Raw genomic sequence first — 24,210 nt, 5'->3', positions numbered from 1 at the left:
GCAAATACTACCCAGGGGGGTGGTGTACATTCACAACATGCTGAAAATTATATAGAGAGAACATGGGAAAGTATCTGTCATGAATAATGAAGCTTTACATTTGTTTATATAAAACAAAATTCATACTTATTTGGTTATTTTTTTGCACATAAAAAACATACACCCTCTCCTTCCATACTGTAGATTAAATGTAGATCACTATTACCATTCTCTATGTAAGCAATAAGACTCTACAGGGTTGGCGATATTTGGCAAGGGTTTTATTGCGCTTAGAAAATGGGCAATTGTTACAAAATAAAAACAAGTGTCAAACTTTTTTTTTGGTGGCAGTCTCGTGTCCAGTTCTGTTGGTCACTCCTGATGAGTATGTGGCTCAAGGACATCTGTCCAGGTGAAAAGGCACTTATGCTGGTTTCCTGGTCATCTATTGAAAGTTAATGTACCCCCCTGCCAAGGATACTAGCCAATGAGACGCCAGGAAATAAAAAGCCCATTTTCAAAATTAAAAAAATGTATAGATACACCTACAGACAAGCACCATATAGCCTCAGATCTGTACACTTACCGTGCTGAGGAATGTCCCAACCAAGTTCATTACATGTGGATAGGCAGTTCTCCAATTATAAGTTAAACTCCTAAGTGCCACCTCCACTATATGTTTGTGACCCTTTAAACTGGATACCAGTACAAGAGTATGTAAAAAAAACACATATTGTATGACAAGCCCTGTCAAATGTGTTCAACAAATGGGAGTCTATGGCGGAGTGTCCCGCCCCTATTTATTATTATTTGTATTTTTGTTAGCGGCACGGATAAAAGCGCTGCGTCTTTTATTATTATATTTAAAAACCCAGTGAGGATGCATGGCTGATCAGCTACTGATTATTTAACTAGCTGACAGTCATGCATCCTTACCAAACGCGTGCAGACTCTGGCCGAGGGATAATAAGATAATTAACAACTAGTTAATCCCTCGGCCAGAGTATATAAACCTGCAGCTCTCTGCACTCGAGGTTGGGTGTACAGAGGAGAGTACGGGGAGCGGAGAGAGCGAGTCACATTTAAAAAAACAATTGCTAAAACGTGCTGGATTCTCCAGCACAACACTTACTTGTTTGTTTGTTGATTCGTTTGGCCCTCGTGCCCTTTTGTTTTGTGTTTTGTTGTTTTGTTTAAATCTTTTGTTTGTTTATTAAGTAAAGGAGCTTGTTACCACGAAGTTCCTGGCTCAATCCCAGCTCAGCCACCAACTCACAGTGTGTGACACTGAGCAAGTCACTTAACCTCCTTGTGCTCAGTCCTCTGACCTATGGTATGTGACTGTGCAGCAGCAGTTGTGATGCATAGTTCACCCCCAAGTATAAGTCGCTTTGGATAAAAGAATCTACTAATTATTTATAACAATAATATCTTTAAATGAATTGGAGATATCTGTAAATAAACCATTTTGAAGATATCTCAATTTAATTTTGATGTATCGAAAAATGAAATAGAGATATCTCAAATTGATTTACACATATCTTTAAATAACGTTTTACTAGCATGGTACCCAAACAGTCATTTAGAGATATCTCTAAAAAAAAAAAACTCCTGTTAATTTAGAGTCATCTCTAAATGAACAGGATGTTATTTGGAGATATATCTAAATGAACAGGAAGTCATCAATTGAATTTCAGAAATCTGAAAATTATTTAAAGAGATCTAAAAAAAAACATTTAGAGATATTTTAAAATGATTTAAGATATCTGAAAATGCATTTGAGATATTTCATTTAAAGCTCCATTTAAAGATACCTGGAAATCATGTTCAGATATCTCTAAATGTATTTTAAATATCTTAAAATGATTGAGAGATATATTTAAAAAAAATGGAAGATATTTTGAAATTATTTAGAGTATCTTAAAATATGTAGAGATATCTATAAATGAATCTGAGATATCTCTACATGATTAATTATTTGTCTTGCCATACGGTGAACTGTGGCCAGCAGATCTTAGCTGTCTTTATTTCATTATAAATATAAACATACCAACCCCATCCCCGAGTATAGAAAAAAAAACCTATTGTGAAGTGTTCTTTACGACTAGCGATAAATCTGAGTATTATCATGTTTCAACAACAATTAGTAAACAATACCTTTGTAGTAACCGAGTGCGTTTACCGTTCACATTCTTTCAGTTTCACTTCGGCGTAAAGGTCAGAGCTCAGCGACCCGTCTCTTTCCCAATCACACTGTTCAGCCGGTGTTCTGAGGCAATGGAACACTCAGACCTTCCGAGGACACAGTGTCCAAACTGCAGCACTTATCCGACTTGCTTATAGAAACTCGATGGGCTTTTTGCTTTTACACTTGCAGTCAAGGGGACTCGTTTTGAAAACCATGGGGGAATTAAAGCTGATACGGGGAAAGAAGAATTTTAAGGTACAGTAAAGCGGCAGTTCATTACTCATTGGTGGGAGTGACAGACAGCAACCGCATGTCCTTTCGTTTAGCAGATAACTTTAAATTAGAAACCAGTTGGCACAGATCCAGTGCAAATTTAGACTGGGGTCTGTTGGGACTGACTGGCAAGTGTTCATTTCAGAAAGGTTAATGTTTTGTTGACTGGGGTCTGTTGGGACTGACTGGCAAGTGTTCATTTCAGAAAGGTTAATGTTTTGTTGTTGGTACGCTATAACATGCACTTTGAATAACAGACAATATCAGCGAGAGTTCTGGCGGTGTTCCACCGCTACCAAGCTGACTTGGTAGCGGTGGAACACAAGCTGTCCTCCGAAGCGTGTGTCGTCAGCCGACTGCTTTTTTCCACACTGCCACTGCCACGTGCAGCCACCTCAGAGCTACAGCGTCGGAGGACAACAGCTTACTGGCAAACCCGCAGGTGCCTGGCCAGACTACAGGGGTCGCTGGTGAGCGGTGAGCCGAGAACACCCTGGCCGGCTAAGCCCCACCCTCACCGGTTGGGGCTCGGCCAATTGTGCGCCGCCCACCCCCTGGGATGTCCCATCTACGGGCGGCAATAGAATAGCTTGAACATGAACCGGTGACCTCCAGGCTGTAGGGTGCATCCTGCACTCCACCCGGAGTGCCTTTACCTGATGTGCCACTTGGGAGCCCTGAAATTTCTGAATTTTAACCAAACAATTGTGTTCCTTTTTATACTAGTATTATTACTGCACCTTTTTTCTGCTGTTCTTTTGTTTTTGTTAATTCAATGCAAACATTTGAAGTACAAAGCAATAGACAAGGCCACACTGTATGTTGGTACTGGTCACATTTCCTTCAGACCACAGAAGTGTTTCATACGCATCACTGTGATTAGGTACCACGAGGCACTTCGCACTTGTCATCCATTGCGCTGTTTTTCATGTCCAAATCACAAATTACGAGCATCGAATGAAAAACTGACAACAGTGGTAATATTGCTAGAGCAAATAAGTTATAAGAAAATGTATTTTTCTATTCGTTTCGATTATGAGGTCATCTCCTGTGCAGAACTTCAATGAGCTCTGCATCCAATGAAATTACGAATCACTCAAACACTGTTATTTTTATTTGTCACCAGAGGTGAAAGTAACTTTAATTTCTTATCAGTACTGTATAATTGGTCAGCCCCCCACCCCCAAATGTTTTTGTAGCTACATGACTTTTGTATCAATTAAGGTTATGTTTCATTTTTAATTATTAATTTTGAACTTTAAATATACAGGTTATTACCCACAGTTACAGCAGCACTTAATAGGAAAAACCCCCCAAAAAACCCTCTGATTTATATTCTACTTTTTTTGTGAGTTTTGTCCAGTTGTTCTGCTTGGATTTTGGTGTCTGACCAAATTTATATCAGAGCTTTAGTTTCTTGTACTGCTCATGTAATTAGGGTTACCAGATTTGCAGAGTGAAAAACTAGGATGTTCTTTTTTCTCTTCAAGTCACTGATGCCATACCAACTCCGAAGCTGTATTTAACACAATAATAGTTAAACAATTGAACATCTTGCGTGTATTTATTGCAGGGTCTGGGGAAAAGCTGGAACAGGCAGAACTCGGAACTCGGAACTGCGCCTTAAGACTCCAGGCTGCAAATATCAAACTTCTGGTCATCACACTTTAATAAAGACTATATATACCTGGTACAATGGGCTATGGAAGTATAAAATCCCTTTCTCACATATGTTATAGTTTTATATATATGAAGAACGCCTTGCCCCACAGTAATGCCATATTTTTTATATACTATGGGTACACACCGGCGTAGATTTAGCTAGGGACGGTAGGGACATGTCCCTACCAATGTCAAGGGACCGTTGAATTGTCCCTACCAATAATTTTGATAAATCTGAAATGTCTTTTTTCAAGTCATTTTATCCGCTCCACAAAGGGTTAACTCTCTCACGATCCCCCCTCTCGTTACTCCTCCCTCCTCCAAAAAAACAAACAAAAAAAAAACCGCTAATTTGATTGGCTTAGGCCCTTCCATAATGCATCACTGTACACGGACTCAGTGCGTGGCTGAGGTCAGGGACCAGCAGAGTGTGTTGTTTTCATTGAAGTGCGAAAGTGCACAAGGACTCGGGAGTGAAAGGTAAATCTCCGGGTTTAAAATAAAAAAAAATTCTAGTCATTCTTAAACGGTATATATTGTGCCACAATTTTCACATTTATTTTAAAAAATAAGAATAAATATAATCAGTTTAATTCGATATTTAGTTTGTGTTTGTTGGTTAATGCGTTGTCACATTATTACAATCCTCCTTCCTCCCTTTGTAACTAACTTACTCCTTGCTTGATATTTTTGTATCGTGTGTGTAAAAAGCGAACACGAACATATGTATTTGATTGAATGGACAGTGTGACTATCCAGGCGGCTAAATAAATGCACTATATTATGTAGGCAGTAATAAAAATATATATATTAAAAAGTCAAATTAAACGGGGGCGGGAGGGAGGGACGACAGATAAACAAATAAATTTCAGTGGGGCGTGAGTAAAAAAAAGGTTGAGAAACGCTGGCTTGGGCTGGACTCTGGAAAGACGCTCATCTGAAGCTGCCGCTTGCCGGTCAGTCTGATATGAGTGTGAGCAACTGATTGAATGAAAGCCAGGTGCCGGGGCTGAAGGTATTGTCAGGTCGTCAGCAACATAGTTTGAGTGAATAAACCTACCGACCTACCTACCTATTACGTTAGCGACCCATTGCTAGCTGCTAACCCCACGTCCTTGGTGGCTAGCTAGCTTGTTTCACAGCTAAATCATTGTGTGAGTGTGAGTGTGCGTGAGCATGTTTTGATATTGTCAACGTTAGCTAATCACTTCAATTTGGCTTTAGATGACAAGCATAATAGCAACCAAAAAAAGAAAGATGGACATAAGGAAGTTTTTTTTTACAAAAAGTCAAAGTGTAAGTAGGAAGATGTTATTAAAGTAATAAACACAATTGATAATGATTCTCATAGCAAATGTAAAAATAATTTACTAATGAAGTTAGCAGAGTCATACTTTCTCTCTAAACAGCATGCATCAATTTATCATTTTATCAGGCGAGTGAAGCAGTGCAACCTGGTAAAAGCAGTACAGAGGCAGGTGGAGCAACAGGGTCGCAGGTGACGGCTGTAATGGCTTAGTTATTATAACAGTGAAAGTGTTAGACTCAGTTTTGAGATATATTATTGTTTGAGGCACATTGTGATATAATAGTAGGCTAATGCTGTATAGTAATACTCAGCAAATAAAGTTAGCATAGCCATATATTTTCTCTCTATATGGCATGCATCAATTTATTATTTTATCAGGTGAATGAAGCAATGCACCCAGGTACAAGCAGCAGCACAGACACAGGAGTGGCAGGCAGAGCACGTAAGCGTGCATGTGCTCATGCTTGTAGCGCCAGGGGTATTGATAGCTCACAGTAAGGCTGGGATAGGTTATAATTCAGGTTATTAGTAATTCTATAGCAGGGATGTCAAACCAGCTTCCAGGAGGGACACTTTATCATAGTGTTTTAAGTGTATACCAGCCAACTTCATGTCAATCAGATTGTCCTCGATTCATGTCCAGCATTCATTTCAAGCCACCAGAAGTTACCATTTAACAGCTGTCTCCTAGCGACTGTGACTCCGCCCCCCTAAAAAATTGTGTCCCCACCAATGTTCAAACCAAACCTACGCCCTTGTGGGTACATACTGTATCTATTGGAAAAAATAGTCTAAGATTTGGGGCAATGCTATTTACATACAGTACTTTAATTAACTATTGAAATAAGGTAACCCACAATTGTATATAGTGGTTAATGTAGGCTGTCATTTACATATGAAGAACACCTTGCCCCAAAATAATGATAATAATATAGTGTGAACTAATATCTCTTAGAAAAAAGAGCAGGTGGGCCTGCAGAGTGAAAGAAGCGGACGGCTGATGGCACACGTTTTGGAGGACGCGTGTGTCCGTCTTCGTTTCTTCCGAGTGCGAGGGTGGCAGCGGTGAGCCGGGTTGAAATAATAATAATAATAATAATAATAATAATAATAATAATAATAATAATAATAATAATAATAATTGGGCTTTCCAAATTGCCGATTCCAAAAAAAAAGCTCCACTCCTTTCTCTGTGAGTCTGTCTAAAGGTTGGGCTATTGCAGCACAATTGTAAACAAAGCTGCGATAAATTGATGCAGACCAACAAAAGCTCTCACTTTTGTGGAGATCCTTGGTACTGGCCAAGTCTTCACCATATCAATTTTAGCTGAATCATCAGCAATCCCATCCCTGGAGATGACATGTCCTAAATATCTGACTCTGTGTGTGAATAGTTGGCACTTACTGGGCTTCACTTTTAGGCTTTTCACTTTCAGGCCTCTTTTAGCCTCTCTAAAACCACCCAGCCTTAAAAGATGTTCTCCAAAAGTCCGCCCAAACACAGTGATGTCATCCAAGTAGACAAGACAACTTGTCCACTGCAGGTCTGCCAATACAAGCTCCGTCAATCTCTGAAAGGTGCTTGGAGCATTAGACAAACCAAAAAGGTATTATATTAAACTCGTAGAGCCCTTGACGAGTAAAAGCAGTCTTTTCACGATGTTCAGCATCAATCTGCCAGTAACCGCTTGCTAGATCCAAGGTAGAAAAACCATTGCGCAGAATCCTGGGAGTCCAGAGTATCGTCAATCCTGGGGAGAGGATAAGCAGCTTTAATGGTGACCTCATTTAACTGTAGTCCGCGCAAAATCTCAGCCCACCATCTTTCTTTTGAACCAATACAACTGGTGTGGCCCATGGACTGCTTGATGGCTGAACGACTCCATTCTCCATGGAGCATTATGTATTCAAATGTGAGAAATTTGAAGAACATAGGAAGGACTTGAAGAGGAAGTTTGTGGACATGGGGATATATGACCTACGCAGTAGTAGCTTGTTGGGAAAAGGGAAAGAGGAAGAGAGGCGAGAAAGAGAAAAGAAAATAATTGAATATATTAGGCAAACAGGAAAAGAAGGAATGTTATAGATGTAATTGTATGTAAAAATAATGTGATATCTTGTAACAATTGTAAGTCGCCCTGGATAAGGGCGTCTGCTAAGAAATCAATAATAATAATAATAATAATAATAATAATAATAATAATAATAAATTAAGACGTTATAGAGAAAAATAAAAACGACTAATGACAACAGACAGAGGGCGCTAATCATCAAACTATATAGATGGAATACGCTCCAAAAATAATATATATTAAAAAAAAGAATCGAGAAGGGGGCGGAGAGCGCTGACGTATCTGCTTCTGACTTCTGCCTGTCAACCCAGCTGCCCCATGATGGCGCGCTCGTTTCGTGTCTGTGATTCTTCCCTGCTTACCGGCTTCCTCCTGCGGCAGATCTGGGCCAGAGCAGCCCGGAGAAGCACCGAGCACACAGGCAGGAGCTACAGCACGAAACCGGCGCGACTTCCCAGGATGGAGTACCAGGTAGGACAGCGATGTGTGGAATTTACTGCGGCGGGCAGTGGTTGGGGACCGTATTGACATGTAACGAAACTGAGAAAAAGATTACATCAGCAAAGAGAGACAAGTTGCCGTGTATGGTACTTGTATTGCTACATGTGCGCGGAGGCTACGGTAGTAATACCGATACACAAAGCAGCAAGTGCAGAGTCTGTAGTCTACACTTTCATAGGACTGCATATAACGCCTTATCATTTTCTTTTGTACTCGATTTTTATTGTTTTGTTTACCAGTGTCGATATAGTTTTAAAATTGCATTTACACGTGTGGCGTTTATTTATTACATGTTTTGGTAACTCATGCAGATTACACGTTTTTACCATGTTTCCCCTTCATTCTAGTTAATTTTGTTAATTTGTTTATTTCGTTATTCACGATAAAATTACAACATACAGCGGTGCCCATCTGAAGTTTTGTGACATTATTTTTTAAAACAAAAATAAATATATAGTAAGTTTTTCATTAAAAAAACATCACGTTGAGCTAGATAAACATAGTTTGTTATTAACCTGTGTCAGTGAGAAGTTAGTGTATATTGTATAACGCGAGTTTATATGGTCAAAGTATCACTAGCCCGCCAATGACCATATCATTTAACTTCAAGTCACTTGTCAGCCAATCGTCGGCTTCGCAAGATATAGACCCCCTTATATCGATTTATGCTTGTGTAACAATTGTAAAAACATTTTTTTAAATCATGAACCATTAAGGAATTCAATATGCGGATCAAAATTATATATAAAGATAGCTAGATACACACACACAGTATAGCCGCTCTTGATGTTTCAGAATTTCTTCTTTGTTTTCGGGCCACTGCAAATATTTGTGATTTTTTTTTATTTTATTTTATTTTTTTTAACTGGGTCAATTACTTCTATACATAACATACTACTGTAAACACGTGGTTTTCATCGTTATCTCGCGGCTTTCGCTAGTGCCAGTGACTGCTCCTGTGACTGACATTACTGTCTTAATTAATCATGTACATTCAATAACTAACGAACATCAAACGAGGTATGGCCACGTTCATTCAAACAGGAAACCATACTCAAAGAAAGGGAATTTCTAACTTGAAATGGTGTCGGTTTTGTAACTTTTTGTGTTGTCTTTCATATTTTGTATAAGCAGCACATGTATGTTCACAGAAACGTGTAGGGTGTACACTGGCAATGAAGGAGAGAGCAATCTCATTGGCTAACCAGTGCTATACAAACATGTGTTGCACAGCAGAGCTCTGAGCATTTGTAAGTGATTCACTTTGGTGTGGGTGCAGATAGTAGACCATATTTAAACACCCTTTTGTGTGTGTGGTTTTCTCTCTCTGCTTCAGGATATTTTCATTTGGAAAATAGTGTTGGTATAATTCAGTGCATACTATATGATGCACATTGGAAATGTACATTCCACAAGTGAAATGTAATTTGATATCAACATGGATTCCTGTAACTCCACATGTGTGTGAGGTGTGTGTGTATGTGCACGTACACTGGTATTCACCACAGTTGTCTTTAGTAATAGTTAGAGCAGCTGCTGTACTAATGGCATATCAGACAGGTCTGAGCCCTCCCCCTGTGCTGTGCTTGCAGGACGCGGTGTGCACCCTCAACACTCTCCAGACCAATGCCAACTACCTGGAGCTGGTGAAGCGGGAGCGCGGACAGCCACAAATGCAGCTAGAGGCCATGAGACTGTTCCTGCAGCGCACTGGCCTCAGGGTGAGTCCCACAGTGCCCCCCAGGGGAGCGGGGGAGCAGGTTGCTTAAACATTGCAGGTCTTCATGGCTGAAAATCATTTTCATTTAACTGTTCCTGCTGTCAGTGTAGTTCCATGCTATTTTAAAGGTCTTTAATCAGTCAGCCCATGTGTCTTGCAGGTAGAAGATTTGGATCAGCTCAATATTATCCATGTGACGGGAACGAAGGGGAAGGTAAGATGAATTTAATACTGGGCATGTAACAAGATAGGGGACTGCTTGCAATGGTGGCTGAAGCAGGGAATGTTCTGGTGGGACAGTGGCAGTGCCCAGACTCGGAGGCTCACCATAATGACCTGTCTTATATTTCAAGAATGAGTAAAAGGGCTCCTTGCAGCTCAATTATAACAAACCTGCTACTACCACCAGACCGGCGGCCCCTCAGATTCACTGCTAGATCTCTCACGTAGAGACGGACAGTTGTGAAGACCTGTGTGGTTGTTTTGTGATGTGAAAGACAAGAGAGGCTAGTGAAGTAGCACGCTGCACCTCCTAGCCCTGTCTTTAATAGTCTTTTTTTTTTTTCCCCCACAAGGGGTCGACTTGCGCATTCAGCGAACACATTCTCAGGAACTGCGGCCTTCGGACTGGCTTTTACAGGTGAGTGTTGCAGGTTTTATAAAGTGAGACCCGAATGTAAATTGTGTCACGCTGTAAATAGGAACACGTGTTTTAATTTTTTTTTCTTTTTGCCATTCTTAGACAAGAAGACTGTATCCGTGTGGTTTGTGCTATCACGTGTTGGTCTAATCGTATTACTGTTTCTTTAAACTACTACTGTATGTCTAAATACTGCATCACTGGTCTGTGCTAGTGAATACATATCTTAATAGCAGGAAGAAAGCTCTGAGACTTGGACTGTGCCCTGTAATCACTGGCCTTTTATTTCAAGGAAGGGCAAATGTCTAACCAGTTCTGTACTCAAGAGAGTGAGAGAGCTCTCAAGTCACCTTTACATTGAGATAAGAATCTGAAGAAGTCGCTCTCTGGCTTTGGTGGATATAAAGCTAATACTAACCTGTATTTTCATGAAAACTTAAGCTTGATCAAAGGCATGCTACAAAACAAATTTAATGTGCTGTGGCACAGTATAGAAATTTCAGTTCAAATCTAAATCATCGGGATCATCGCAATATTTAATCTTTCACAAACACGTCCTAACAAAATCTTGGGAAACTGAGACAACAGGTATACAACGTGCCTTTAAAGGGAGTTCATCTTCAAGGGCAGCAGTGTGGAGTAGTGGTTAGGGCTCTGGACTCTTGACCGGAGGGTTGGGGGTTCAATCCCCAGTGGGGGACACTGCTGTTGTACCCTTGAGCAAGGTACTTTACCTAGATTGCTCCAGTAAAAACCCAACTGTATAAATGGGTAATTGTATGTAAAATAATGTGATATCTGTATAATGTGAAATAATATATAATGTGATATCTTGTAACAATTGTAAGTCGCCCTGGATAAGGGCGTCTGCTAAGAAATAAATAATAATAATAATAATAATAATAATAAACGCATCATAGGCACACCTTTAATTCAAATAAGATCAAGCAGTTCAACAGAATAAGCATGCTTTCCTTTGAAAAGACAATGATTAGTTTGATAGAGTTAGCATGCTTCCCTTTGAAAAGACAATGATTAGTTTGATAGAGTTAGCATGCTTCCCTTTTGAAAAGACAATGATGAGGCACACGTAGATGTTTGATCTGTCAGTAGATTGGTATTCTCCTCTTCGTACACACACTTCACATTGTTTTGATCTGTTTTGTAATGCGTACTTATCGTGCACTCTACTGTCGCCTTGCTGGATTTCACAACACATAATATATATGTTATGGGCAAAGCCTAAAATAGAAATTAAAATAACTTATTCCCTCTGTTCTTTCATTGTTTGTCTGAGTGACAGGCAGCCCTTCGGAACAAGGAATTAGCATGTGAAACCCCATTGACACTTGTGTATAAAAAGGACAGTATTATTAATAACGTAATAACAACCAATAATAATAAGGAGTTGTATTTAACTGTCCAATCAGAGAGGTGGCTGCAGTTACTGGGTGGAACATGAATGATTAGCTGATTCACGTTTGACAGTGTTTATGACAAGCGATCTAAAAGTTGGAGAGTGTACTCGGCGGAGAGTGTAAATTAAGTTCGTAATACATATCTAGATTTTAATAATTCGTTTAAAATAAATTAGTCATTGTGGCGGGGTGCCTCGCTCCTGTGTGTATTTTTGTGTTATGTGTTGTGTGTATGTAGTGGTGCACAGAGTGTGGGTTATGTAGGACACAGGTGATTTAAAATGTATATTTGTATTTAGGCACAGGGGTTGCACAATCCCTTCACGTGCAGATTAAAGTGGGTATTTGTATGGGGCATGGGGAGTGCACAATTAGTTCACGTGCAGGCTGTGCCGAGATTCAAGTGAATGATTGATTAGCAATCGAGTCTCGGCACAGCTGTATAAAAGAGTGAGTGCTTCATGCACAGAGGGTTGGGTGTACAGCAAGGAGGTACGGGAGAGAGAGGAGAGAAAACTATAATAAAACGATTGCTACTTGTGCTGGAACTACCAGCACGATACTTGTTTGTTGTTAGTGTTTTGTTTGTCTTTTATTTTGGCCATCGTGCCTTTTGTTTTGTGAAGTGCTTTGTTTCTGTTTAAACCTTTTATTTAATAAACCGCTGCAAGCAGTGCATTCACTGTACAGCTGTGTGTCATTCAGTTCCTGGTGTGAAGTCACCACACGAGCAATCTATGACAGTCATATATCTCATTCACTTTTTATATAGTCATGTCGTCAATAAAAATACATTTTATAATAGTCAAGCCTGCTCATGCAACCATCTGGTCTAAGTGACCACTTTAAATTCCTCCCAATGATATTTGTGCTTTTATTTAGCTGTATTAAGCGTCCACCTGTCTAACGTTACCAGCGACCACATTTTTCTTATCCAGCAATGGACTCAAACCTGTATTAAGCACCCTTACACAGGGCTCTTCTTATAAGAAAAATATGGTTTTAAATGGTACGTCCTAAATTCAAAGGAATACGGTAACCATTTTAGCTGTCTTTGATCCGTAATCAATAAAACAACAGCGCTCTCTTGTAAAGGAAGAGAGAAAACGTGGAGAAACAAAAGGTCCTCCCAAAATGACAGCATTATAGTTGCTAAACTTGTAATGACAGTAAGTGCCAGAAAAACTGGTAAAAAATGTGGCACAAGAAAGATAGGTAGATACACCATTTTGAAACTTAAAGAACTAGGGCTTGAAGTTTTAGGTTTTTATTTTTGTTCACGTGACCGTGTTTTGAGCCGATTCAATATCTTAAATAAACTGTTAATTACTAAACAGAGTCGCTTCTTTTTACCTTGGTGTCCTGATTGGCTTGCTGATTCACTTTCTTCATTATTCGATCACCAGAGCAAGCAGTGACATTAATCACTTCCCCCAGATGCTACTTTAACTTGCATTTCGTTCTTGCACTTGCCTGGGAACAAGGTAGCTTCCAATGTGTCCGTTTCGTGTTGTGTTGTTCTTTTGTGCTAATTTAACAGAATGTTCTCATAATTAGGATGTAGAGGCTTAAGACTTAGAGGCAAACCGTTAAATAAACACAGAAAAATTTAAGTCATACTTATAAGAGTATGAAAACAATGTGCGCGGTATACGAAGAAGATCTTATGTTTATGCTGGTCTTGGTTTCAGGATGCAATGAATCAACACATACCTGAAAGGCAGACACAAGCATTGACATTTGCAATGGATTTAAAACATTTTGTGTGACCAGAGACAGTCAAGTATTCATTACTTTCTTAAAATAATTAGTTTTTGTAAATGCATTATCTAATGCTTTGATGCTTTGAAGAATCTATACCAGTCTGGATAACAGATGGATTGTATTAGAGCATTTTGCAGCACTGGGGATTGCATCAGCCCCATATCTGTGGTATTGTGGGATTACAATCCCGGGCGGTTCCTCGGTGCTCTAAACTGCTCTAATGAAGTCCAGGGCTGGCTCCACCACCAAGTCCACTTCTGTAACACAGTTGCCTATAGAAAACATTTTGCCTCGGATTTGCTCTAAGTTATTGTGCTTTTTTTATTTGTTTTTTTTCATAAAGTTCTCCACATTTGGTACAAGTCCGGGAGAGAATCCGAATCAATGGACAACCAATCAGCAAAGAGCTCTTCACCAAGTACTTCTGGCAGGTCTACAACCGATTGGATAAAACCAAGGTAGGTGTGTATGGAAGGATTAGGTCTGAGCCAATAATTTCTCAATTTACAGCACGTGGTATTGATTCATCTGCAGGGCAGACCAGTCTACATCCTGAAACCTTGTTTGGCCTGTGGAAGACTCAATTCAAATAATCGGTTTAGAAAATGATTTCACATGCATTATGTTATAATGCATAGAATGACCCATAATTTAGGTGTAATACAGTATTTCCTTTAAGTAAAACGTTTTAGATTGTGTGTTTTTTTTTGTTTTTGTTTTACAGATTTAGTCATTTTAAATTAGCTGTGTTATAATTCACAGACTCAGCAACCCAGGTGATAATTATCTAGAAGTAATCTAGAAGTATTATTAATCCAGCGACTAACTCTTGTGTCTTTCATTCCTCTGTATTAGATCAATGAGACCCTTCTTGAGTCATGCCTTTTAAAGTTTGTGAAGTGTGTGTGGTGTAAATATAGGATTCTATTTCGGGGGTGGGTGTGTTTTTTTTAATTTATTTTTTATGATGGTTAATAACACTGGCGTAGCAAGGATTTCGTCCCGGGGGTGTGGGGTCATGGATCTTTTGCACATGGCTGATCTGTTTTATCGTCCCCCTAGCTACGCCACTTGTTGGCAGGGAGGGAGTTAAAATCCTCCCTGCCATAATATGTGTGAGAATGTGGCTGAAGACTTGATTGAATGGTTAATGGTTAATTAGGCTCCACGATATAAGAATATAAGAAGAACATGAGAAAGTTTACAAACGAGAGGAGGCCATTCAGCCCATCTTGCTTGTTTGGTTGTTAGTTGCTTATTGATCCCAGAATCTCATCAAGCAGCTTCTTGAAGGATCCCAGGGTGTCAGCTTCAACAACATTACTGGGGAGTTGGTTCCAGACCCTCACAATTCTCTGTGTAAAAAAGTGCCTCCTATTTTCTGTTCTGAATGCCCCTTTATCTAATCTCCATTTGTGACCCCTGGTCCTTGTTTCTTTTTTCAGGTCAAAAAAGTCCCCCGGGTCGACATTGTCTATACCTTTTAGGATTTTGAATGTTTGAATCAGATCGCCGCGTAGTCTTCTTTGTTCAAGACTGAATAGATTAAATTATTTTAGCCTGTCTGCATACGACATGCCTTTTAAACCCGGGATAATTCTGGTTGCTCTTCTTTGCACTCTTTCTAGAGCAGCAATATCCTTTTTGTAACGAGGTGACCAGAACTGAACACAATATTCTAGGTGAGGTCTTACTAATGCATTGTAAAGTTTTAACATTACTTCCCTTAATTTAAATTTAACACTTCTCACAATATATCCGAGCATCTTGTTGGCCTTTTTTGTAGCTTCCCCACATTGTCTAGATGAGTCAACATAAATTCCTAGGTCTTTTTCATAGTTCCCTTCTTCAATTTCAGTATCTCCCATATAATATTTATAATGCACATTTTTATTTCCTGCATGCAATACTTTACACTTTTCTCTATTAAATTTCATTTGCCATGTGTCTGCCCAGTTCTGAATGCTGTCTAGATCATTTTGAATGACCTTTGCTGCTGCAACAGTGTTTGCCACTGCTCCTATTTTTGTGTCGTCTGCAAATTTAACAAGTTTGCTTACTATACCAGAATCTAAATCATTAATATAGATTAGGAATAGCAGAGGACCTAATACTGATCCCTGTGGTACACCACTGGTTACCTCGCTCCATTTTGAGGTTTCTCCTCTAATCAGTACTTTCTGTTTTCTACATGTTAACCACTCCCTAATCCATGTGCTTGCATTTCCTTGAATCCCTACTGTGTTCAGTTTGAGAATTAATCTTTTATGCGGGACTTTGTCAAAAGCTTTCTGGAAATCTAAATAAACCATTTGCAATTATCCATTTTCGATGTTGCATCCTCAAAAAAATCAAGCAGGTTAGTTAGACACGATCTCCCTTTCCTAAAACCGTGCTGACTTTCTCCCAGGATATTGTTACCATATAGGTAATTTTTTTCATTTTAGATCTGATTATAGTTTCCATATGTTTACATATAATAGAAGTCAGGCTTATTGGTCTGTAGTTACCTGGTTCAGTTTTGTCTCCCTTTTTGTGGATCAGTATTACGTTTGCTATTTTCCAGTCTGTCGGTACAACCCCTGTGTCAAGAGACTGTTGCATGATCTTGGTTAGCGGTTTGTAAATAACTTCTTTCATTTCTTTGAGGACTATTGGGAGGATCTCATCCGGCCCAGGGGATTTGTTTATTTTAAGAGCTCCTAGTCCCTTTAACACTTCTGCCTCTGTTATGCTAAAGTTATTTAAAATTGGATAGGAACAGGTCGGAACAGGAAATCCTTTGTGTGGGGGTTGTGAGCAGAGTTTGTGCTGTGTTTCATTTTAAACAAATTATTAAAATCTAGATATGTATTACGCACTTAACTTGCACTCTCCGCCGAGTACACTTTCCAACTCTTAGATCACTTGTCATAAACCCTGTCAAACACGAATCAGCTAATCATTCATGTTCCACCCAGTAACTGCATCCACCTCTCTGATTGGACAGTTCAATACAACTCCTTATTGTTCAGCCTGAAACAACACCCTAATTTCTTATTCGATTATCGTATAGGCATTTATCAACGATAATTGGTTCATTATTTTTCAAAATGAAGAATAAACATTTGTTTTTTTTAACCAGTAGATCCAATAACTAAAAACACTAACCTTTTATTTTGGCCTCTGTTTGTTTGTTCCTGGGTTTTGTTTGTGTCTATTAAACATGTGCAGACGAGCTTTAACTGCAGTTTCTAGTCACATTCTTGGCGATGTCCTCCTACAATGGTATTCTGGAAGCCTCGGTGTGGGATTGTGTATTCTTTGTATCAATCAGTGTAGCTTTAGTAATGTGCCACCTCTGTTTAGTGTGCCACCCTTCAGTTCAAGCACAACAAAAAGAAAAATTGTGAACATGGTAATTTCTTTTTAAAATTTTGTAAGAGGGAAAATTTTTATTAATATGTACATATTTCTTCCCCCATCAATGAACCCCACTGTGTTGTGCACAAAGGTGTCATGTGCACTTCCCATGGCTCTTGCTAGATGGCTCCCTCAGCACAGGGTATGTTTCTGGCCTTCATTACCTGTCCAAGAAGCTTGAAGAATCAGAGACAGTATTGAAGCAAGTTACATATTCATCGATGTGTGCTTCTTCCTTGACCAAGAATGTCAGCTGCTCATAGCGAGTACAAGTGTGAGGATTTGAAGAGTCTGGAACAAAGTGCTGGCTTTGGGGTTTGATTTGAAGAGTCACTGGAACAAAGTGCTGACTTTGGGGTTTGATTTGAAGAATCTGGAACAAAGTGCTGGCTTTGGGGATTTGAGATATTTCAAATTGAAGAGGGGAGGAGATATTGGGGAGTGTAACTGAGTGGAAACCCTCCCTTACTAAGTACAGCAAAGGACTGTTAACATCTCTGATGTACCGAACAAAGTGAATGCAAGCGGCAATGTAAACATATAATATACTTAAATGTAATATCAAATACTTGCCAGTGTTGTTAGTGGGGTTCGGGGGTCTGTGTGTTGGGAGTCGTGTTCCTGAAAAACAAAATGATTTGGCATGTATTATTATATCCTGCTAATGCGGAGAGGGACGCCTTTGTTGAGTGAGTGCACACACTCCGTGAATGCGTTGCGTCTCTGTATTACAAGAAAGGAAGGACATTTCGGTTTAAACTGTTACCAAAAAATGTAATTGCTTTTCTTTAGTTTAAAAGTACTGGTTTTCAAAGATCCCGAAGACCTCAGTATATTAAAGTTTAGTATGCTTCCCGGGAGTTGGTAGGTCAGACTCCATAGCTGGTGCGGGTGCGGGGATCATTAGAGAGAGCGAGCACCCCTCATGCGCGTCTTTTAAAGGAAGCGGGGACGCGCATGATGTTGTTCTATGAACAGGGGAATTAGAGGTGGTAAAAATGTGAATTTTAATACCACAATAGTACCTGAATGTAACTGTCTTAATGTAAATGTGTATTATTATTGTATATAGTACAGATACTGACAATAAGGATTTTATAATATTTTTGTAAGCATTTTTCGTCTTTGCTGCATAATGGTATAATCTGGGAGGGGCTTGTTCAGAAAGCAAGGTGTAAGCTTGACTTCATCTTGCTGGCCTTATAGCTGTATGGTACTGGGTAATTATTTTACTTTAGCAGTTGCCAGGTAGTGAATATATATTTATTCCTTTCTACCTTGCACAGTATATGCAAGGGAGTGGTGGTTTTTTTTTTTTTTTTGTTATTTTGGGTGTCAAGCTCATTTGTTTATAGTCGGTTCAGGTCTTGCCTGTTCTAAAGTTCCTGTGTGAAATAAAAGCTATTGCCAAACCGGCAGCAAATGACCTCCTGTCTTTGCACTTCCTCATTGCACCTCTACATTGTGCACCAGTCGCTCACAGAGAGTTTGAGACTGTAACAGACATTAGATTGTGCTTAATATGGATACTGGGCATTCTCAAGTGGGTTAACATTGTGGTTGTCTTTTTTGATGTAGATGAGTGTTCTAAATGAAATGACTTGCTTCCTTTCCCAGGATGCTCACTACGGCTCCATGCCGGCCTACTTCCGCTTCCTCACCATCCTGGCCTTCCACGTCTTCCTGCAGGAGAAGGTAAGGGCTTTGAGGGGTGCTTTTAATAGGGGGGCTCCAGGGTGTAGCAGGTTGCATTAAGTAAATGACACTGTTCCACCCTCACTCCCAGACTGCGCCAACACGGGCTGTCTTTTATAATATAATCATTTTGTACAAGGCTGTATTCTGTGATTCTCATGCTTTTTCACATATCCATTTTTCTTGATGGTTACAAGCCATTCTATCACAGGTGCCCCCGGGGATGCTTTGTTTTTGTTCACCCCCTATGTATTCCATTCAGTGCATGAAAGAACTGTTACCAGAAGTGTACAGAAGTATACATTCATTATTGAAATGAACCATTCCGTTCCAGTCATATCTTGTGTACAGATGCCATTCCATGCATGAAACACTGCAGCACGATTTAAAAGGAAAAACAAAACAACTATTTTTTGTTTAATTGCTTTACTTCAGTTTTATCAGCTGAACTGCAAAAGATTCAGTAAGACACCCTGCACACGATACATACATTTATTATAATAATCCTTCAAATGGCTCCACTAGTTACTGTCCCGTACACATAGCGTGCTCGTGTATACTACCATGGACCAAGTCCAGGTCATTCTTACATGCACAGATACCACACACATTATGATCTCCTTGCACTTTAGTTTTTGATTGTTTCAGAATAATTGTTACCAGTTGCTGATTTTATTCTTTATTTTTGTTATGTGAGTAGATTTAAAATAAAGAAAAATGAGGGTGGTAGTTGATCAAGCATGTCCATATAATCCTTAAACTAACCAGCTCTCTCCACACACCGTGCCACGGTGAGGGTTTGTGTGCTAACCAGCTCTCGCCACACACCGTGCCACGGTGAGGGTTTGTGTGCTAACCAGCTCTCGCCACACACCGTGCCACGGTGAGGGTTTGTGTGCTAACCAGCTCTCGCCACACACCGTGCCACGGTGAGGGTTTGTGTGCTAACCAGCTCTCGCCACACACCGTGCCACGGTGAGGGGTTGTGTGCTAACCAGCTCTCTCCACACACCGTGCCACGATGAGGGTTTGTGTGCGAAGAGCAACCAGCTCATGCAAGTTTCTTTGATAAAGGGGCCTTTGGGATCAGTAACTTGTGAGAAAATATAGTTATGTAATCTTGAGCTGAAATATGAAGCAGTTTTTTTGCCAACGCTGTATGAAGGTGGTTCTGTAGGCAAGACAGCAGGAATTTGAAAACTGCTAAAGCTGTTTCTTGTTTTTGTTTAGTTCATTTAAGCAACAGTAGTAGAAGAAGATATAGGCAGTTGTTTCAAGGAAACTTGATCACCCAATATAAATATATCGAACACACACCGCTTACATTTAGCAAGTTTATTTATTAGTTATGGATACATGTATTTAAAATATGTTGAAGCCCTACACACACTAGTCTGGTCAAAGTCATGGACAGACTTCTTTCAGTTATGAAGACCTTGATAAGGACTTGTTTGTCAAAGAATTTACATTTGTTTTAAAAACTATTTTGTGGGATTTCTACACATTTAAAGTATGGCTCTCAAGGATACATTTCAAATGCATTCCTTTTGTTGTGACCACAAGTTATATCAAGATAACAAACTTGCCATGCTACACACGAGCTGCATCTGGGGGAAAAGCCAGAGGAGGTGATGTATTTTTTGTGTAGTTTGCGAAATTCAACTATTTTTCCTAAGAGACATAAGTCCATACAATATGGTACACTTAACATTATCCTGGGACAAGGTGTTTTTATATAGAAAAGCCAGCCTTAATGGAGTACTGGTATAGGACTGTGGCTGGCTTGTTTTATTATTGGATGCTGGATAATGGATACCTTGGAGCAGTACGTTCTTCATATAGGAATTACACCTTTGGTGACATCATTATAATACTTATTATAATCCAGGTCTGGCAATGGAACGTGAAATGTGCATTGTGATTGGTCGAGCACAGTTCTAGCTGTCCGTATATTGGATGGATACTGACAGTTGGAGCCTTGTCACTATTCAAAATCACTGCGCTGCCTCACAGAATGTACAGTACCGGTAGCCATCTTGTTTTCAGTTACAGAGCTACAGTAACTATGAAACTGAGTGACCAGCTACCTGAAAATATGTTTGTCTCTGAAGATACTGAACCACCAAAAGAAAAAATCCCTAAAATAGTAAGTAGACAAGCCAGTTTGGATGAAGAACAATTAAATAAACTGGATGATGGCAAAAGGGGAAGAAATTACCCAAAAAATGGCTGTCTTTCAGGACTGGCTAAAACAGAAACCAATTGAAACAGAAACTGGTGACAATGCACATCTTAAGAAAATCCTAATAAAATACTACGAGATTTCTATGGAAATGTACGAAATGCCCACAATTTCAAGCTACATTATTTTCCGAGCTGGAATAAACCACTATCTAAATAAAAACATGCTTGGGAAATCTGTCAATATACACACTCGCCCTGACTTCTTTAGTTTAAATAATGTTTTTGTAGCGGCTTGTAAACACTATAGTAAAACACAAAAAGTTGCTTCTGCACATCACAGACCTTGAAAAAGTAAAGCAGTCCGAGACGATATTGAATAGATTTTTCTTACTCCCATCCCTCTGTTCTGCTGAAACAACAGCATCGCACTGAGAGAAAAATGATTTCAGTGCCTTCTCAATACCGCCTCCTGGTGGATCTTTTCAAAAATAAGCATTTACTTTCTTTTGCATGTTTCAATTAAATACATTTACTTTTTTAGCTGGCCGGGCCAGATTGAAAACTTAACTCGCTTCTGAGGACCACTAATGCAGTAATATGTTTTAATCTATATGTTGGGGTGTGTTTTTTTTTTTTTTTTTTTTTTTTTTTTTTATATAAGAACGACTGTATTCAGAATCAGTCAAAGATCATTTGATAATAAATGTTTGTTAATGGGTTAGTTTATTTTAAACTTTCTACAAAAACAAAATGCAATTATTCCTGGTCTTTTTATATAACACAACATTGTGGAATGCTTGTTTAGTTTCAGAGAGCCTGTGGGTGTTTGACAGCATGTAGAAATAGCTTGACTAAACAAACTAGAGGTGTGCTGAGCGAATATTTAAATAATTGAACATGAATTTGATTATTAATTTTGATTAATCGAGTAATCTGTTAATTTCGATTAATTGCATTTACTGTAAAAACCTTTGTATAAGTATTTTCTAGGTATTTTTACGGGATCCTAAAAAGGGGGGAGCGACTTATACACCGGTGTGACCTATAGGCTTTTCCCTGAAATTGTTGTCTCAAAAAAGGGGGGACGGGGGGCACACTTATACACTGGTGCGACTTATACACCGGTTTTAACAGTATTTATTTTTTGCTTAATGCAGAAAAAAAACATAAATAAAACACAAGGCACCCCCACTATATACTAGATTATATCCTTTAATCTTACCTCTCCAGTAGTGGTTTGGTTGTCTTACTCTGTTGATGATCTCTAGCTAAATAGCAAGTGGCAACTCACTCAGTCAACACCACATGACCACAATTTACATTCTGAGTTTTATTAATCAGAAAATGCTTTCTCGCATAACTCTGAGATGGTTAGCTTGTAATATGCACAACTACAGTAAAATACTATTCACTTCAAGTGAACATAAAAGTCGCTACTGTAGGTCTGTTTTGAGCAGTACAAAAATACTTGACCTTTTCACAAATCATTAACTTACAATTTGTAAAAATAACTCAAACAAATACTGTTCACTTCAAATAAACACAAGTCTGTACTATAGGTCTATTTTAGCATTACAAAAATACTCAACCATTTCTGTGCGAGACAAACAAAGTCATAAGTTTTCTGACAACACTTGTTTCTTGACAGAACTGCTCACTATTCACTGAGGCAGTTTAATTGTGATATGGGCATCACTGTTGTCACATGAACACATTTCAACATAAGCAAACATAAGTTGAAACACAAATTAGTTAACAAACAGAACAAACACACATTATGCCAGCACTGCAATAGAAGCTAAGAATCTCCCCAGCCCGATCATGTCTGCTAACTGTTTTTATTTTTTTAAACTACAACGATACTTGTCAAAAAGTATAGTACTACTGCTGTTTATGGAATCTTTTTTTAAGATAAAAAATTACATAATAAAACCTTAAACAGGACATGAATAAAACCAAAAACTATATACTTGACAAATACAACTGGATTTCATTTTCATAAGGGACTGCTCTGATAATCAAGTACTAGTTGTTATTCTCAGACTAATTAAAATGTTAAATGTAATTCTTCTGATTTATTATAATTTATTTTTAATTAGTGTAAATGGCTTCAAATGACATTTTAACATCTAATATTTTGCTGCAGTCATTTAGTTCTGAGCTTTGCTGTCGATAACTGAGTTTTAGAAAAAAAAAATTTAGCTGAATTCACCAATATGTGAGCGGAATGTCACTCTGATCAGCAAAGGACACGTGATGCTTTGTCTATGAACTCTCCAGTGGCCAAACCTCATGACATCGTGCTTTTTTTTTTTTTTTTTCTCCTTGCATCTGGAGAAACAAGGAGGGGATTTACAAACCCCAATAATAAACAAACAAACAAATTGGTAAATAGCGTTTAGTAATCCATAAACTAAAAATAGTGCTGTAGTACAGGATTACAAATTCAGCAATGCTATGGCTGATGCAGCGTTTTATAAAAAACAAACAAAAAAATACGCTGTTCTGTGCACTCCTTACAATGAAAACAAGCTTGATAACACACGCTAGTAAAAGTTTAGCTTAATACTTAGTGTTAACGCTTACAGGAGAACGTAGCGTCTAATGGTTTTTTTTTTCTATTCAGGAGTTTAAAATGACAGGAGTGTAGCCTACTGTGCTTTATTCAAGAACATTGTAAGAGCGAAAGTCTTTCTAAAGTAGAAGTCTATATTCCCCGCTATGTTCTAAAATAAACATGTAATTCCTGTTGCCATCAAAATGAAAAATTATATGTGCCAAAACAGCATTGTATTATATTATATCGACTTCTCTTATAAATGTTACTTCCCAAGACTCTCCCTCGCTTGACTCTTCTCGTCCTCTGTTCAGAAACACGGTCGGGTGTTTTTTTTTAGGTGTTGAAGTAAAGCATTTTGCCTTTACAGACGCTGATTCTTCTCCAAGCGCTGCAGATACATTGCCACATGCAGCGTCATATTGGAATGCATGTGTTAATGTGTAGAGTACTCGAGTACCAAAAAGATTGTCGATATATTAAAATAATCGCGAGTACTCAAGTAGCTCAATTCAGTATCCCAGCACGAAAACAAACCAAGGCGTTGCTTACCAGGTGGATGCTCTGTTAATGGGACATGTTGCACGGCTTCTGGGATACCAATTTAGGTATGTCAGGCTTTATTTTTGATGTTGCCAGCCGCATAACGGCTTGAAGATTCTCATCAGAAAGCTGATTGCGGTGTTTCGATGTATTGAAACAAAGCACAGATTTTGCTGGTGAATAATACAGTGAAGCTGGAGGATCAGTTCCTCCTGATCAGCCACATACTGCTTGAGATGTGCGATCATTCCATTTCTCTCGCCAGGCATCGAAGGTGCACCATCTGCTGCAATGCCTGCCGCT

The 24,210-nt window shown here is 38.9% G+C and overlaps 1 protein-coding gene across 2 annotated transcripts in view; it reads left to right on the top strand.

Moving 5' to 3' along the window:
• The first annotated feature begins 7,723 nt into the window (after positions 1-7,723).
• The window catches only part of LOC117396972 (folylpolyglutamate synthase, mitochondrial), a 32,253-nt gene continuing 15,766 nt past the window's right edge, over positions 7,724-24,210 (top strand). For both annotated transcript variants that reach the window (XM_034928047.2, XM_059005673.1), the window contains exons 1-6: positions 7,724-7,954; positions 9,577-9,705; positions 9,865-9,918; positions 10,280-10,344; positions 13,870-13,984; positions 18,546-18,623. In XM_034928047.2, coding sequence (XP_034783938.2) covers positions 7,802-7,954; positions 9,577-9,705; positions 9,865-9,918; positions 10,280-10,344; positions 13,870-13,984; positions 18,546-18,623 — 594 coding nt within the window. In that variant the 5' untranslated portion in view covers positions 7,724-7,801. The remainder of the gene's footprint in view (positions 7,955-9,576; positions 9,706-9,864; positions 9,919-10,279; positions 10,345-13,869; positions 13,985-18,545; positions 18,624-24,210) is intronic.

Source organism: Acipenser ruthenus, chromosome 31 (genome assembly GCF_902713425.1).
Source record: "Acipenser ruthenus chromosome 31, fAciRut3.2 maternal haplotype, whole genome shotgun sequence".
Taxonomy (NCBI): domain Eukaryota; kingdom Metazoa; phylum Chordata; class Actinopteri; order Acipenseriformes; family Acipenseridae; genus Acipenser; species Acipenser ruthenus.
Note: the sequence above shows the minus strand (reverse complement) of the source record. Positions and strands in the feature narration are given on the sequence as shown.